The 17,742-nt window shown below is 42.6% G+C and overlaps 1 protein-coding gene across 5 annotated transcripts in view; it reads left to right on the top strand.

Annotated features, from left to right (window-relative positions):
* AUTS2 (activator of transcription and developmental regulator AUTS2) overlaps window positions 1–17,742 on the top strand; it is a 980,988-nt gene that overhangs the window by 679,979 nt on the left and 283,267 nt on the right. For all 5 annotated transcript variants that reach the window (XM_034752724.1, XM_034752728.1, XM_034752725.1 and 2 more), the window contains exon 5: window positions 12,123–12,152. In XM_034752724.1, the coding sequence (XP_034608615.1) occupies window positions 12,123–12,152 (30 nt within the window). The remainder of the gene's footprint in view (window positions 1–12,122; window positions 12,153–17,742) is intronic.

The following is a 17,742-nucleotide window of genomic DNA, read 5'->3' as shown; positions in this document are numbered from 1 at the left end:
TCCAAACTTAGAGCATTCATTCTTAGAGTACAGAATGAATTTTCTAAGAATAGTGGTAGTAAATACATAAATTATTTTGAGTTTAGTTCAATTAAAAAACTTGTCTACACCTTCAGTCCTCTGGCACAGTGGAACTCCGTACAATAAGGGTAAAGCTCATCTGTTCAGGAGATGCTTTCTTGGGGATTGCCCCAGACTGTCGTGAACTCCCCGAGGAACTAAGGACCATCACAAACCTCACCACCTTCTGCTCTAAGTGCAAGGCACATTTGTTTGCCTTCTCTAACTTAAACACAGAGCAACACTGGTGTATGTATATTAATTTTTTTTCCAAAACAAGACTCTCCCTGCACATGTTTCTCTCCCTGTTGAGAGGATGAGAGAACAAACACGTGACCGATTTAGTCACCTTCCTTAATGCACTACTGGAAAACTTCCAGATGTTATGGTGATGAGCATCGTACACAGGAGCGCCACCAGCTTTTTTGCCGCCCTAGGCGGCAGAAGGGCCCGCCCCTGAAATACCGCTCCTGACAGAGGCGGCGGAAGGTCCCACCCCCAAAATACCGCCGATGACCGGGGCAGCCGAAGATCCGGCCGCCGCAGTCGCCACCCCCCAAATGTTATCACCTAATGGGTTGCGCCAGCCCTGGTCGTAAAAGAACTTATAGAGAATAGAATAGAACACTCTTAATCAATAAGATGACAATCAATTAAGGACCAATCACTAGTACACGTTGGCTGCTTTGTTCTATTCCGGAAGTACAAAACACCACTCTCTAAACTGGCCATTGTGCTCTAGCTATTATGAGGGTCAACTGTCCATTAAAAATCAATTCAATCTTATCTGAGATCACAAACACTAATGAGTCAGACAGTTACTAAATTCTATCACTACAGGGCAGAGTTAGGGTTATTAGAGTTTCTTAACTGTATTTCCATATCTTAATGTATTTGGATTTCTTTTAAGTGAAACCTTAATTCTAAGTCTCCTGGGATTGTAATGTTTGGTTTTTAGGGTAATTTCACCATTACAACAATGCTTTTTGACCATCAGGTTACTAATATGTAGTCTCAGCCTTAGCTCTTTCTTGACTTGGGGTTTTGGTTTATTTGTTTCTTTCTCTTGCAAATACTACTAGTGATGATGATGAAGAAAGAAAGAACCCATCTTGATTCTCAGGTCCCAGGCTAAGTGTGCAGGGCTAACAGTTAGCTATTATTCAGAGGGAGTTCCATGTGAGTCTCTGAGGTCAAAATTTGGCCAGCTGACAATTAGGAAAGAGTGTATCTGAGAAGGCCACAGGCTGGTACTGAAGCCAGACCTGCAATAGAGATGCCTTCAAGGGTTTGGTTGCTGCTTCCCAGCTGCCACATGGCTTTCATTTGTAGTTTCTTTTACCGAGCACAGTTTTTAAATGAGGATGGTTGCTTCACTTTAAGGATGTACAAATGACTTGCCCTCACCTGTCAAGCATGATCCTTGTATTTTACCAGGCCCATTATGAACGCAATCTTTCTGTCGAAAATTTGCATACCTCCTTTCTTGAAAAGTAATGACAGCAATTTCTTTCCCTGCGCTCACTTTCTGAGTGTCTCATTTAACAGCACCTGTGAAACCGACAGGCACAGAGATGAGAAGTGAAAGAGAGCAGTTGATTAAATCATCATCAAGTCGGGCCTCAGAAAGTCAATTCTGCTTCCCGTCTGCAATGATATCCTTTTATCTTAAAGTAATGAGCTATGGCACTTTTGCATCGGGTAATGCGATAAGTTCTATTAGCATGTTCCATTTGCTTCACAAGCAAGGGCAAGTCATTTCAGCAAGCTCATATCACTGCAATCAAAGCAATTGGCTTCACAGGCAGAGAAGAAAGAGGAAGGGCTCAGGGTGATTTTTATGGATCACAACACAGTGGAAAAAATAGACTCTTGTATTATTTTAACCCATAACGTGCTTTGCTTTTTGTCCATCAGCACAGCTTGCTTTCATTAGCCTGTACAGCATATGGAAGAATCAAATGCTAGACAGAACCATTGGTCTAAGCTTGGGATGGATGAAAAAGGGACCCTTCTGGCTAGATCACTATTAGGCACTGACTGCAATTGACAGTGATTAGTTCAATTCTTTGTGGTTAACCTATTCTTAGAGTATTGATGCATCTTATTGTTGTTACTGGTTCGTTAAGCACTGAAAGAGTGCTCATCGCTATAGAGGGATGCAAAATAAAGACAGTCCCTGCTCCAAAGTGCTTTCCGTCTAAAAGACAGTCATAAAGAAGCAAAGATGTAGTGGGAGCACCAGAGAATGGAATAATATGGAGTAATTTTTATTTAGGGACATGATGGTGACTTGGTGAACCGGGACAAGGAAGTTATTGCATCAGAATGGCTTATGAGGTTGGAATTTTCAAAATGGATTGTGGGAGCTAGGTGCCAGCTCCTGTTGGGTGACCAGTGGGATTTGGGGGCCTGACTCATGCAGGCTCCTTGGGAAATGCCACCCTGAATTCTTTGTGCCATCTTTACTTGTTGGGTATGACTTCTCTAAGGGCCAATTAATCTTTCACTGAAGTCAATGGGAGTCTTTCCGTTTACTTCAGAGGGAGTTGGATCAGGCCCTAAGCATCATTGGGAGAAATACAACAAAGGGTAGCCTTGGTGGGAGACAGTTAAGGGGAAAAGTAAGCGGCACTCTTTCTGCAGTAACTCCCTCTTTCTCCCGATCCCTCTGAAACAAAAGGATAGCAAAGAAAATATGGTGCCTCAGAGAGTGTATCGGGGGTGGTGTGCCTTTTATACATCACCCCTTACTCAGTGCTGTGCCTAAAGGAACCATCTAGCTATAGATCATTCCTGTTCTCTCTGGGTGAAATTCACCCCTGTGCGGATGGCCATAAGAAAGCCTGTCCACCACTTAAATTCTGCTTTAGCCTTCAAAGTAGAGCAAAGTGATCCTGGAATCAAAACAGGGCTTAAGTGGATCTCCATTGTAACATCTACCTCAGTCAGCATTGGGGGACAAAAAATCTGAAATCTTCAGTTCACTGATGACATTGACGGCCTGGCAGGCAGCGAAGATGAACTTACCAACCTTGTGAAATGATTGGATGAAACCTCCGCAAAATACAACATGTGCAGAGAAAACCAAGCTGATGACACACAAACGTGACAGGATCCGCTCACATAGCACTGTCAGTGGACAAGAACTGGACATAGTGAAACAGTTCAAGTATTTGGGGACAATCATCACTGATGAAGGATCAAAGGCAGAAATTCTGGCAAGAACTGCACAAACAGCAGCAGCAGTGGCAAAGTTAAAGCCAATTTGGAGGAATAAGATCACCTCCCTGGAATCCAAATTCAAACTGCTGCATGCAATGGTCATCTCCTCCATTTTTCTGTATGCATGCAAGACATGGACGTGGACGGCAGAACTTGAATGGAAAATACAGATGGTAGAGATGAGATACTTCAGTAAAATCTTGGGCATCTCCTACTTCGACCACGTCACTAATGAAGAGGTTCGCAACATCATCACCCAATGCCTTGGGTCATATTAAGACCTTCTGACGACCATGAAGAACCACAAGCTGAAGTGGTATGGCCATATAACAAGATCATCTGGCCTATCCAAGATCATCCTCCAAGGGACAGTACAGGGGAAGAGAAGAAGAGGTAGACAGAAGAAGAAATGGACTGACAACATAAGAGTGGACAGGAATGGACTTCGCAGAGACTCAAGCACTCAGGGATGGAGACAATTGGTTGATTGCTCATCAGTGATGGTGCCCCAATGACCAATGCGGCTATGGGAGTGGTGATGATGATGACACGCATGTACACATACACACATATGCGCAAAGATTGACCTAGTTTATTTATGTTTTCTTTTTTGTGGACAGTAATAAACTTTATTTGGATGTTTTGGCTTTGATCTTCAAACTGTCATTGTTTTATTTAGACTGCTGATCAGACTTATTTGTTGTGCACAACTCTTGAGAAGCTAGAAAGAGCAATTAATTGTGTCATTTTTCAACTAGTGGTGGGTGAGAGGACTTCAAACAGTTTATGATTGAAGCTTATGGTTCTAGGTTTTCAACCATTTTTTCCGAAGGGGCCAAAATAATTTTGAATTCCAAAAATGGTACCTTTCATCAGCACAGAGATGGTTTTGATAAAATAGAACCCAGATAAGAGGCCAACATTGGAATTCCTTGTTCAAACTTTGGTGGTTTGAATAAAACAGAACCTACAGCTGAATAACCCATGATGTTAATTTTGCAAAAACAAACCCTAAACCTCCTCAGCCCACCTGTACCTTAAAGGCAGACTTTACAAGGAATTGATGTTAATTGCTTTGGAGAATGTGACATGAACTAATTTGCAGTTAACTACATCTAAGATTCTACGGCCAGGAGTACCATGCTGAATGCTCCTTGCAGGTAAAGCCAGAGACAGGAAAGAAAGTCAAAGCTCACCCTTGGCTTCTTCATGAGTCTCGTTGTCTCTGTTGCATCAATTAGAAAATTGCCTATGTATTCTGTCTGTGTCTCCTTTCATCTCAAAGATGTTTTTCTTGGAAGCAGAGGTCTAAGTGTATAGCTAAAATATAATCCCTCTGCCCTTTCCTGAGGCTCACAGTTTGTCACTGGTGGATAGATGGACAAGAATATTGCTAATGTCAGTGTGAGCTAGTGGTGAAAGTAATATAAAAGTCTTACTGATACAGGGGCCCGGCTCCGGGCCCCTGGAAGTGGCAGGACCTCAGACGGAAGGAGCGGGACTGGGTGTCAGCCTCCCCCAGCCAGCCCTTCCGCACTACCCAGTCTACGCCGCCCGGGGATTCGGCCGCTGCTGTGGTAGTGGGGGTGGCAGCTGGGAGTCCTGGGCCCTTTTAAATCGCCAGGCCCCAGGGCAGCTGCCCCTCTTCCCCCTCCTCCCCCTCAGCGGCCCTGGGGACGGGGGTCAAAAGGGGCAGCAATGTTAAAGCTGCTGCAGCTGTGTACAGGACCATACCAGCGGCCACTTCTTACCGGCATGCCATACCGGCCCACTTTCACCTCTGGTGTGAGCATGGCTGAGGCCTGGGTTTTCCCTCATTTTCTTCAGATTTCTTTTCGGCAGACAGTTGAGTAGCATCACTTTGCTCAGCGCAGATACCTCAATGGTGCTAATTTGTTTGGTGGCAATGATAAATGGATTCAAGATACAAAATAGCTGTTCCAGCAAAGTCCATGGCGGGAAACGTAGAGCAATGCCCTCATCGGTGTCATGGTACATGATATATTCAGTGACTGCCACTTTCTGCACAAGAGTGTATTCAATCAGTGAGGTACATAGAATTCCATAGTGGGGCTTCAGCCTGAATGAGCTGGTGAGACGGCTCAGACCTTTACTCAGCTTGATTTGCACAAGCTCTCTCAAGCTATTAAAATGGGCCCAAATCATAGTCATAACATGGTAGGATGACTGATTTCTGAAAAGTGGAATTGGGACAGATTTCACTGTGCAGGAACTGGGGGAGGTTTTAACCTTGACTCTCCACAGCTAGGGCCGTGCTACCTTCTTTGAACCAACTCTCAGGGTACATCTACACTACCGGGGGGAGTCGATTTAAGATACGCAAATTCAGCTACGTGAATAGCGTAGCTGAATTCGACGTATTGCAGCCGACTTACCCCGTTGTGAGGACGGCGGCAAAATCGACTTCTGGGGCTTTTTGTCGGCGGCGCTTACTACCACCTCCGCTGGTGGAGTTAGAGCGCCGATTCGGGGATCGATTGTCGCGTCCCGTTGGGACGCGATAAATCGATCCCCGAGAGGTCGATTTCTACCCACCGATTCAGGCGGGTAGTATAGACCTAGCCTCAGCTTTCTAGCCTTTCCTCTTCAAACGCAACAACAAGAATTAAACCCCAACATTGAGACAGAGAACTTTTCTATTTTTCAGGTACATACTCTCACTTGTTGGAGCAGATGAATTAACTGGATCTGTAATTCTATTTATGCAGCAACGAGGACAGATGGAAAGCAGCGTATCTTAAAGGGTTGCCTGGAACACAAAGGGGAACAATACGTGTTTGTTTGTTTTTTTTTTGTCAGTTCAGAACTCTTGCAAACTGGATGTTGCTTCCTCACGTCAGAAGGCTTCTAGAAACACAGATTTGCAGCAGTGGCAGCAGTGCATGCATATAAACGCAGGTTCATGGGTTACCAAGATGCAATTCGTATTGTAGAGCTGTTCATGTATGCTGTTGGTCTCAGTGTGTAGTTGCAGAAGTACTGCAAAATGAGGTTTGAATACTAGTCCCTTGACATGGGGACTGTGAGGCCACATAATAAAGGTGCCCATTTTGAACAAGCTGATGCTGGTCTGATGTTATTCCTACTGTAGTTTTGAGGAATGTTGATAATGTGCTCTGTATTATATAGAAATCAGGAGTGAACGTGCATTTTCAAATAAATACAACATTATGCATCACAAATAAATATAACATGTCGATAGAAATAAAGCTCTGTTTGCTCACAGGTGAGTGGAGTTGAACGTTGAAGGAGTGAGATTGGCACATCCTAAAGACCAGAAGAACAGCCATTCTGGGACGGGCCAACAGTCCATCTAGCACAGTATCCTGTCTCTCTGACACTTGTCTTAGGGCTGGTTTGGAGACCTGTAGTTCCTCTGTGAACATTGTAACAGGGTCCTGCCTACCCAGCACGAGCCTGTGAAGACATTAATCACTTCCAACGCTGCTTTCTTTGAGGGGCCCAAAGAGCTAAATTATTCAGAAGAACTCACGATATTGTGTGTTGTGTTTATTTGAAAATCTGGCCGTAAGTGTCATCATAGGGGCTGCTAGGGGCTGATCACTTTTGAAAATCTGGTTCATATTTAGGTGCCCGAGCGTTGGGTTGGGTTTGGTTTGGTTTGATTTGGCTTTTTTGTTTTTGTTTAATTATTTGGCCCAGTTGTTGGTGCTGAGCACTTAAAAATGTGGCCATGAGCTCTTTGGAAAATCTGGTCCTAGGTGCCAGCAGCCATACCTTGTGTTCAGTGCATGCACAGGAAGCAACGCACGCATGAGAATCAGGGAAAAGAGCTGTGGATCGTTCAATTGTAATATATGCCAGTGGGCTCATTGGCCTGCTTTTTGGAGGTGCTGAGCACCCGCAACATTCAGCGAGGCCCAATGAGAGCGGTGGTTGCTCAACCCCTCTGAAAAGCAGGCCATGATAGCTCTGAATTACTGTATGTGTTGGGGCCCAAATCTGAAGATTATTTGAATGCAGCACATGCGTTGGGCTCAGGTTATTGAGACGCACAATATGCATAAGACTGGAATCTGTAAATTATCCCCATGTACAGGGCCTAGGTGGTTGCCTAGGGCGCCAGGATTTGGGGGGGGCAGCATTTTGCCGCCCTCGGCAGCAATTTGGCAGCGGGGGGGTCCTTCTGCGCTCCAGGTCTTCGGCGGCAATTCTGTGGCGGGTCCTTCGCCGCCGAAGTGCCCCAAAGACCGGGAGCGCGGAAGGATCCCCCCGCTGCAGAATTGCTGCCGACAACCGGGAGCACGGAAGGACCCCCGCCTAGGGCACCAAAAACCCTGGCGCCGCTCGTGCCCATGTAGTATGTGCACAAAGTGTAATTTGCCCCTGTGCAAATGGCTTTGCTTAAGTTCCAGAATAGGGACTTGCGTGGTGTACAAGTTTTGTGCTGGTTCTGTGCACAAGGGCATAGTTCATCTACAGTAAACGTGTGTATGAAGTTCTTTGTTGGAAGTTTACTGATTATAGTAAACTGGTTCAAAGTCTGATGTCTATGCAACACAATATTTTAGTTATATATATATATATGCCTATGCAACACAATATATAACTAAAATATTGTGTTGCATAGACATCAGACTTTGAACCAGTATATATATATATATATATACACACACACAAAACACCACTTCCAAAAGCACTGGTTGAAAGAACAAAGCCATTTTTGAATTAGAGGTTCGTGGAGATGAAACATCAAGTTGTTATACTCCATTAACTGTCCACTCCTATATCAACAACACAAATCCAAATTGGTATTTGGTATCTTTAATATTTGGCTGAGAATCTTATTTGCGCTCCCTCGCACCTGTGAAAGCCCTTTGATTTCACCCACGTGACTGAGAGTAGAATTTGTCTCATCAGGTAAGACTTCCTTCTGGAGCACCTCTTGACAGTTGTGTTATAGGTGTCAGAAGATAAGGCTATGCAAAGGAAGTATTGGCAGGTCATTAGTCGTCTCTGTGTAACACAGTGAGTTAGCATGAACTTGATGATTAATGCAGTGATCCCTTCCTAGGTAACTGAAACAGGTCTCAAGCTGCTAATGACTGTATAATATGGTGAGCTGAAATCAAGGTTATACAATTCTTCTATTTCCACTATTTTTCTGTATTTCTCTTGTGCCTTCTGTCTGAAAATCCCAAGCATTTAACAAACATTAATGCGTTTTAGTTTCACTATACCCTTGTGAAGTAGGCAGATATTTTTATCCTCATTTTACCAACGAAAAAAATTGAGGCATTGCCAAATTTAGCCCTAAGTTTTCAAAAGTGGCCACTAATTTTAGGAGGTGATTAACTATAGACATTCAAGGTTTGCTTTTCAGAACTTCTGAGCGTGTGCAGCTCCGGCTGAAGTAAATGGGAACTGCGAGTACTTTAGAATCTCTGGAAAAAGGCACCAGAAATGGAAACATGCAAATCCTTTGACCACCTTTGAAAATGTGGGCCTAAACGACTTACCCAACAGCGCACTGATCGTGTTCAGATCCAAGAAGAGAGTACAGTTGCCCCAACTTCCAGTTCTGAGCCATAGCAACAAACCTATTCTTCCTCCTCTTAATGTCTTGTGCAATGTTTCTTTGCAAATAAATGGCTCCGTTCTTTTTCATGAAAGGTGGGGGATCCTGTATCTTTTATCCTCAAGGAGAAGCCCATTTAGCATTACAATGCAGCACACTCTGGGCCAGAAACACATACGTGTTAAATGAAAATGTAAACTCAACACAGCATGTAAATCCTCTTCCATCTCCCGCCCTTTTTTTCCTCCCTTTCTTTCATAAAGCTGCCCATAACATTCAGCTATTGAAACAGCTCTACAGGACTGTGGGTCTCTTTCCCTTGCTCCTTCTCAACAAAACCTCTTTATGAGTGAAATAGATGCCTTGTGTATGCAGGACTCCTGGCATTTTACAAAGTGTATTAGGAGCCAGGCTAGGCAAACGTTAGGAGCTGTTTGCTGAGTGCATTTATTGCCTTTGCATAATTTATGAGCTGTAGGGGTTTGACCATCATTCGTCTCTGCCAGAGGCTGGCACTCAGGGCTCTTGAGGATGGAGCTGTAAATTGGCTGGTGTGCTCCTGCTGAGCTCACGGCAAAGTCCTCGGGTCAGTATGGGAATTTAATACCAGGAATGGAACTGTTTTCTCAGAGCGCCATGTGGGCCCCAGCACAGCACAGGCTTTTTTGGCAGACCGAGTGAGTGGCCAAATCGCAAAGCTGTCAGTCGCCAGGCATGTTGTGAAGGGAGCCTGAGCATTTTTAATCAGCTTGGCACCCGCGTTGCTTCCATAATGGACACCAGTAGGTCTCAGTCCTTCGCCATATGTTTAACTCTGGAGACGAGGTGCTTCTGGGTATAGCCGTAATTATTTGATGCAGAACTAAGCGGACCTTGAAATTAGAACTGGACTGTCGTAAGGCAGGAGGCTTAACGCTTTGATGGAAATAACCGTTCCTACGGATGTTATTCCCCGAGCTTTCTCTGCAGCATCTCTGGAATGTAGGTAAACGTTGTGCTGGGAAATTCAGAGGTCATTGATTACTTTGCCAACTTGAAGTTGTAAGAGATTGGATGGGGGGAGGAAAAAACCTTCCTACCAGGTGTTCTCCTTCCCCCTCCCTGGAAAAAAAAATACCAAAACCAAAAACAATCCGTCAGCACACCTGTGAACCGGGGAGAAATCCCTTAAACTCCAAAAGAAGGGGAGGCATGTAAAACAGTTTGTTGCTGTTGTCAATTCACAACATCCATTGTTGTGCTTGCTCCTTTTGGTTTATGACTCTGAAAATAATAATGGAGAAGGAGGCAGTGTGGGCCAATGGTTAGATTCTATCCTCAACTCTGGCTAGTTGAGTGAACTTGGCTAAATCATTTCCCCCTCCCTGCTCCCTTCTCTGTGCCTCAGTGTCTCCACTGTAAAATGGGGATAAGATACCTACTTTGTAATGTGCTCTGATATGCACTGATGAAAAATGCTGTATGTTTTGGCATATAGGCAAACCTAGGGCATATCTGGATAACTTTACACAAGGGATAGTTATATGGAACTCAGTGGAACTTCTTATGTGCATAAGTGATTGCAGGATCAAAGTCTCCGGATGGGCGCAAGTTGAAAGGGAAAAAACATAATTTGCTGTCTCCTAGTATATGTCCCCCTCTCTAGTATAAAAATGTCAATATTACTTTTGTCAGTAACATAAACACACATGCGCGCGCGCACGCACACACGGCATGCACACCAAATAAACAAATCCTACCTTGCTCTTTGTTTGAGGTTAAGTTCTGATATAAAACTGTGTCTCATCTACCTGATCTGATCTTTTTTTTTAATATTATTCCAGTCACCAAAGTAGCCAGGTGCAAACTAGAGTTAGATAAATCATTTTTAATGAATAATTTGTTCAATGAATTTCACCTCTGTTCCTATTTGGGAATTATCTGCAGGCAGATGGCAGTTTTCTCTAATTTATCCATTATTTGAAATTATTTGCCAGATAATATCTGTGAATAATTCTGAGCCATAGCTTGGTAGTGAGTAGAGTGGTGCAGAGAAAGTAAAGCAGGTGCTCCCATTTACTCTCTCCCGGAAAAGAATTAGGAGAAATCTAAAGCAGTGAAGACAAAATCTTTTACAGTTACATTAGTTAGGAAAAATGTATAATGAATGTAACTCCTCATGATTCAGGGCATAAACTGAGCACTAAGGCCCAGATCCTTAAAGATATTTTGGTGCCTAACTCCCATTGGCTTCCTGCCTGGGTTAGGAAGAAGCTTTCCCCATAGGTATGGTATTGTATAATTGTCCATTGTGGCAGTCTTACTCTTTCCTTTGAAACATCTGCTACTAGCCACTCTGAGACAGGATACTGGACCAGTGGTCTGAGTTGATAAGCCAATTCCCATGTCCCTATCTTTACTGACCCTAAGAAAATCAATAGTTCAGGTAAGATTTGAACTTCTTCTTTCTTTTCCATACCGATTCACCACTTGAGGTTCACCCATTTCTAGCTGTGGTATTATTTGTGGTATTTAAAAATGGAACAACCGAAAGAGATGTTTTGCAAGATAGACACCAGTGTGGTAATCAGCAATGTACAGTACAAGTGTTTGTGTCATCATCAATCCCAGTTTAGGAGTCCAGAACATCTCACTGAATAGAGCCTTGATACAACATGTTCTCAGTTCCATTTTGATTTGTCTTGAGTCATCTGCATTTTTCAGTGAATCATCTGTGAGCAATGGCACCCAAGCGAGCCATCTACAGTAATAATGGACTAAAATGGTAGACTTGTCATGTGTATCTTCTAGGACAAACAAGTGTTGTCTAAACTGTTTCCATGTCCTGCCATTGACAAAATCTTTACAGCTGATCTGTTGGGAGGCAGCGCGATACCTACTTTTCATCAGATAAAGGAAGCAGCTAATATTTTTTCCTCCCTGTGATTTAATTTTGGCTTCTAACTGTCCTGATGCAAGACCAGCTTCCTTGAATGTAAATTAGCCTGACGGGGCGACTAGGGCATATATTCCAAATGACTTTGTTGAATCATGGTAGTATTGTAATAGAAACAAAAATACAAGTATGGTGTCTTTAACTACAAATGCTTTTTGCAAGGGTGGGGGGAGGAATTCCTGTTATATAGTAAGTGTTTCTTTCCAAAGGAATTACAATTGCAGCCTAATGGACTATGTGTGTTTCACTCATTTTGAGAGCTTTGGTCATATCTTTTATCTCTGTTTTGTTTTGGAAAGGTTTCTCTTATCCATGTTTATTTTTCTTCTTTTTCCATTTCAGTGTGACAGTGACAGTGATCAAGAAGAGAAGGTAAGCTGGGGAGCACTTGCAACCTGTACTGTTCGATGTCATTATGGGCACAGAGAACGTCTTGTTGGATTCACTTCTATTTTTCAGTTGTTTTTACACATTTTGTTTTAGGACCTGATCCAAAGCCCACTGTAGTCAGTGGAAAGACTCTCATTGACTTCAATGGGTTTTGGAACAGAAGCTTTAGGAAAAACTTTTCTAGATTATGAATTAGAGGCTCCACCTCCCATTCTGAAACACATTGGTAACGTAATTTGTGTGTGTAGCTTATGAGCACTGCTTTGACCACTGGCCCTTTGCATAGCTGCGTTTACCTTTTGGAAACGCAAACATGTCATGAACGCAAGGGGACATATTTGCAAAGATCCATATTTGCTCTTTTAAATGGTCGTTTATCCACACTGTTGTCTGGTTTGCATGTGCACATGCAAGGTTCTGCCAGCTCTGCGGGTTCATACATTTATTTTTGAGAGTGCCTCCATTGAAACAACGTTTGGAAGCTGGGCCCTAGGCAGATCAATAGATTTTCTTTGTAAAGGGCTAATGATCCCACCCTAAGAATCTTGGGGCGGGGTGTGTGCGGGAGGAAGTAGTTGTGCTGTTAAAAATGTTAGGGAAGCACCAATTGATAAAGTTATTGTTGTTCCTGATGCTAAGAACTGTAGTATTTGCATCAATGTATTTTCATATGTCTGATTTTTTTCCTTTGATGTGAACAAACCTCTGTATAACATTCTTGCCTGTCAAAACAAATGATCATAATGGAAAAAAAAGGTTTTAAAATGTCATTTCTAGGTTGAATTCTGCGACTCTTATGTGTGTGACGGGCCTTAAGGGATGACCCCAAACCTTTTTCTTTGTCAGTTTAACTGCTTTCTCCTCTTCTTTTCTTTGCTGGGTACATTTGGGGAAGAATGTGGGGATGTCTGCTCCATGTGGCTCCCTCACCTTATTTAGAGGACAGTGATTAGTTCTATGAACTGACTCCAGGTAGACCAAGAAGAAGGAAGATGATGTGCTTTACAATGACACCATTGTGTATCTCCACTGACACATCAGAAAAGAATCTAAGCATGTTGTGAAATGCACAAGGAAACAACAGACTGCAAGGGCTCAAATTCGGTAAAGTTAATCAGTGATGTCTTTGTATAGGAGGAAGAAAAAGAAAAAAACTCTCCCTGTGCCTTCAACTGCCAACTCTTTGGCCCTCAGCTTTTGATAACTTCCCAAACAGGATTTGTTTCTTCTGTGGTTTTCATAATCATTTGTTAACTATGTTAAGACATACTATTTACTTTGGTTTGTGGCATTTGACTCCATTAGTGATTTCCCCTCCGTAGGAAGACTAATCACTGGAGTAAATCAGAGAATGACAACAGAGATGTGTGGTTTTGTTGGGGGTTTTTTACACAGACTATTAACCTGCATCTTTAGATATGAACTTCTAATGCATTATTATTAAATTCCACCCAATATAGTGATTGTTCATTTTCAGAATATTCCTTATGTGGGGAAAGATGATAAACTGAGCATGGAACCTATGTTTATGGCATCTAGCACCATAAATGTATTTTCCTTCCACTCCTATAGTTGCAGAGCTAACCTCTGCCAGTTTTCCTGATGCTTTGCTCTCCCAGCAGTTTTGTGTATAAAGGCAAACTGGGCAGCTTTCAGGGACCTGGGTATTGACAATTAAGGGATATTTCTTCATTACAATACTGGAAAGGGGCCCAAAATGGCCCCTCTTACTGAATGTCCCAGGATTGCTGCAGAGAAAGTTTGAAATCCACACCTGGGTCTGAACTTGACAATTGATGCCTGGTCAAAGAGATGAGATTAAGCTCAGATACAAATGTCCCTGTGATTGAGGCAGTTCAGATCCCAGAACCAAACCCAGCTCTGAATTGTGCAGCTCAGACCCAATTCTGAGAGAAAGCTGCTAAAGCTGGTGTATTTTTCGAGCCTACACTGGCAGCCTAGGCAGAGATCTAAGGGCCTTGTTCTGCTGTTAATTTGAATTCAGCATATGTAGCCTGTTATAAAATGCAAGACATCATCATTTGAGCAGGTCAAGCATATTCAGATGAAGACAAATGGTGCTTATTTGATTTCCTTAAAATCAGGAAATGAAAAAAGTGCTCTCTGGAGAAATCATGTTCTGTCTGACTTAGATGATAGACCAAGGCATGTACCCCAGATAAGAACAGGCGCTTGTCTTGCGGTTTTTATCTCTGAAGGACGGTGAGGACTGTCAGCTCGCTGACATGTGCATTATCCATGTCATTTTAAACAAAGTGACCTGTAGAAAAGTGCACTCTGCCGTGACATGATAATGGGCTGCTGGATGACAGGTAAAGTACACACTATAAAGGAGGCTGTGCATTATTCCTTTGTTTAACTGACAAGTAGAAACTTCCTTCCTTCAGACAGGCAGGATCTTTTAGATCTCTTTCAATAGGACCCCTGAAGATTTTTGAATCCTCGTTTAAAATAAAATATTTCTTTTTTTTTAAGACCAAAAATTTCCATGAGAAAACATGCAAGGACAACAGAGGGTACTTCGTAAGGGCCTGCCCCTGCAATGTGCTGACCATCTCCTGGGTGGAGCTAGCAGCTTCAGTTCTCATGGATGACACTGGGCATTGAGGACACTTAGCACCTTGTAGCATTAGAGCCTTGAACCAAACCTCTTGTACCCACTGGAAGAGCACGGATGTCAGCTTTGAGACACGGAGTTGCCGTTGTTGTGTAATAATTGTCAAATCAGCCCTGGGTGGCCCTACTTTAATGCATTCTGATGAGTCTACAACTATTCTACTCCCAACACAAGTTAACGTTTCCGTGAGAAGGCATGTGAGTCAAGGTAGGAAATTGCCTCTCAATGGGAGTGCAGTCTTCCATTACAAAAGCTCATGCTCTGTAGCATGGATCCAGCATTGGCCAATCAGAAACGTTAGGGGGAGATGATTTTGTTTCACTTTGGGGTTCTTGGGGCAGATCCATGCTGGTCTCTATTGCTTACGAGAAATTTGTGCCCTCTGGCGCGTAGAGATGATGTGTGGGGGGGGTGGGGGCGGGTGTTGGGAGCAATGACTTAGTGTGCTAGTATAAAGAGGCCCCATGAGCCTGGGTTAGAGTCAAAAATAGCAGGTCAGTATAGTGCTTACTGTACAACGGAGTGAAGGAAGTTTAAAGGCTGGCGAACTCAAACATGGCCACAAATACCACAGAGAAGAAAATGAGCCCAGGGAAGAATAGGGGGAATGGGAGGCAGATACCCATCAGGCTGGGGAGAATAAGGACTGGTGGTAGAGAAGAAGTGCTGTACCTTAGGCTATCGGTATCCTCTTTCCCAATTTGAGATCTATCTAGCTGTGATGAAGTTTGATCTCTATTAGGTGATGGCTGTGCCTCCAATTCTCCCACCGCAGCTTTTAACTGGAAGCTGCCAGAAACTAGAGTCACTTTCTCTGTCTGTATCTGCCCTAGTATGAGGCGTTTAGTCCAGGAGTTTCTCTGAGAGAAGAAACAAGGATATTTAATAGGAAAAATATGTTGCTGTGGCTAAGGCTTGTGTCTGTGTCTTACTTTTAAACCACAAGTTTCTGGACTGTATAGTCTCCCCACAGATATATATATTCTCCTTGGCTCCTTGTGATACATGAGGTCTCAGACCACAGCACTCTAAGTGTGCTGTCTGTTCTCCTATTATAAATCTTTGAGAGTGGGTTGTGTGCGTGTGCACACATTGGTTTAGAGGATTCACATCAGAATCTGAATCACTAATGCTTAAAGAAATGGCAGTTGATGTCGCTTAATGTCCAGGGATCTCTTCAGCAAATACCACTGAGGATTCTTATTGAACCAAAAAAGCATGGATCTCATGAGACTCCTGGATTTTCCCCATTAAAAGGCCTGTCAGTCTTAGTCTGGGCAGATCTCCAAAGCTGGTGATCTAAAATAAGGGCAAGCTATTGCACGATGACATATTTAAGATCAACTGTGTTTTCCTCTGATATCAAAATTTAATTTTTAAAATTATACACATGGTAATTAATAGAGGAAAAGCTATCAGTGCAAATTAATTCATTTTCTGTAAATAAAGGGAGTATTCTGGTTGATGAACAGATGTGTTAATGGCTTAGAGACACTAAGCTAAGGACCAAACTACTGTTTTTTCTACCTTCTCTATTACCCTCCTCACAACCACTGTATTTAATTGGGCTGCTTTAGAATCTAAGGGCCATATTTGAGGTCCTTTTAACATTTTTGACTCAGACCTGACTTGGGAAATCATCTCATTGGCAATGGGGGCTTTCATTGCAGAGTATAACATGTTACCTAAGCTAGACTTTGGAAGGAAAAGGTCTGCATCTACAGGATTTTTATCTAAGTTGTATATGGAAAATGTGAGATGCCCAATAAATGAAAATCACCATAACTAACAATTTAATTCTGTACATAGCCCAGCGATAACCAAGTTGTTTTATGTTGCTGTTCCTGAATCCTGCTAACCTGAATTCTGTATGGGGCAGGTAATTCAAAATCTTGCTGATTGCCCATGATGGTTATGATCCCAGGTTCAGTGAAGACCGGGCGAGTGTTTCCATTGATTTAAATGAGGATTCAGTATGGATCTTGTATAGGGTGGGTGGGTGGTGGGTGGGAAAGGGGTTTACCTGTCCAAAGAAAAATATCAGCTAAATGTGTATAATCCCCCTGTGGAAAGTGAAATACAGAGGATCAAGAAAAGAGTAAAATAAAAGGATCTACTCCATGGCCAATTCAGGATTGAATGCTTTTATGTTCCTTATGTAGCCTACTCTTGCATTGGTGCTTTACTTGTCAGACTTCAGTATTTCTCTCCAGAGCCCCATTGTAGGCACCATAGGAGCTGTGAAAAATCCTTTGCAGAATGTTATTTTTATGTCAGAATGTTTTTAATGATAAAGCTAACACATTTGATTACTTATAAAACAGCTGTGAACATGACTATGGTGTGAGAGATGATAAATCATAGCATGATCCAGCATATACATACTAGATATACTTTTAAATTGCATATATAAAATTGTGTAAAATATCTGCGTAGTGTGTGTGTGTATATAGTATATTTTGAAGGTGCCGCTGCTAAATTTTCTTGTTTGCAGGCTTTAGAGAGAGAGAGATGTAATCTGTTACTACATTTGGTAATTAAATGGCCCATATTTGCAGTATTCCCTATTCTAAGTGCAGAACAGAGAATACCTGATAAAGTTGAATGCAGAGTACAAGCTGCTTATTTTAATGAAACCTACTGTATAGTATAGAGTTCTAAAATAATATAGATTTCTTATTACTATTGTCCCTTTCTCTCCCCCTCTCAGCCTCTGTCTCTCTTTGTCTATAATAGTATTTAGATAGGAATGGAGAATCAGTTGGAGGTAAGAAACGGTCTGAAACTTTCCCTCAAATGGTATCTTTACTGAGATTCAGAGAATAACTTGATTTCCTCATGTTTCATTTTCACACACCTCTGCACTTCCTTGTTGTGCATGGAAGTGCCGTGATTCAGCACAACCAGAAGTTCTGCTTTTAGAGTTATTTCTGG

The sequence above is a fragment of the Trachemys scripta genome, chromosome 18 (genome assembly GCF_013100865.1).
Source record: "Trachemys scripta elegans isolate TJP31775 chromosome 18, CAS_Tse_1.0, whole genome shotgun sequence".
NCBI lineage: Eukaryota > Metazoa > Chordata > Testudines > Emydidae > Trachemys > Trachemys scripta.
The sequence above is the reverse complement of the archived record's forward strand: the minus strand, read 5'-3'. Positions and strand labels throughout refer to the sequence as shown.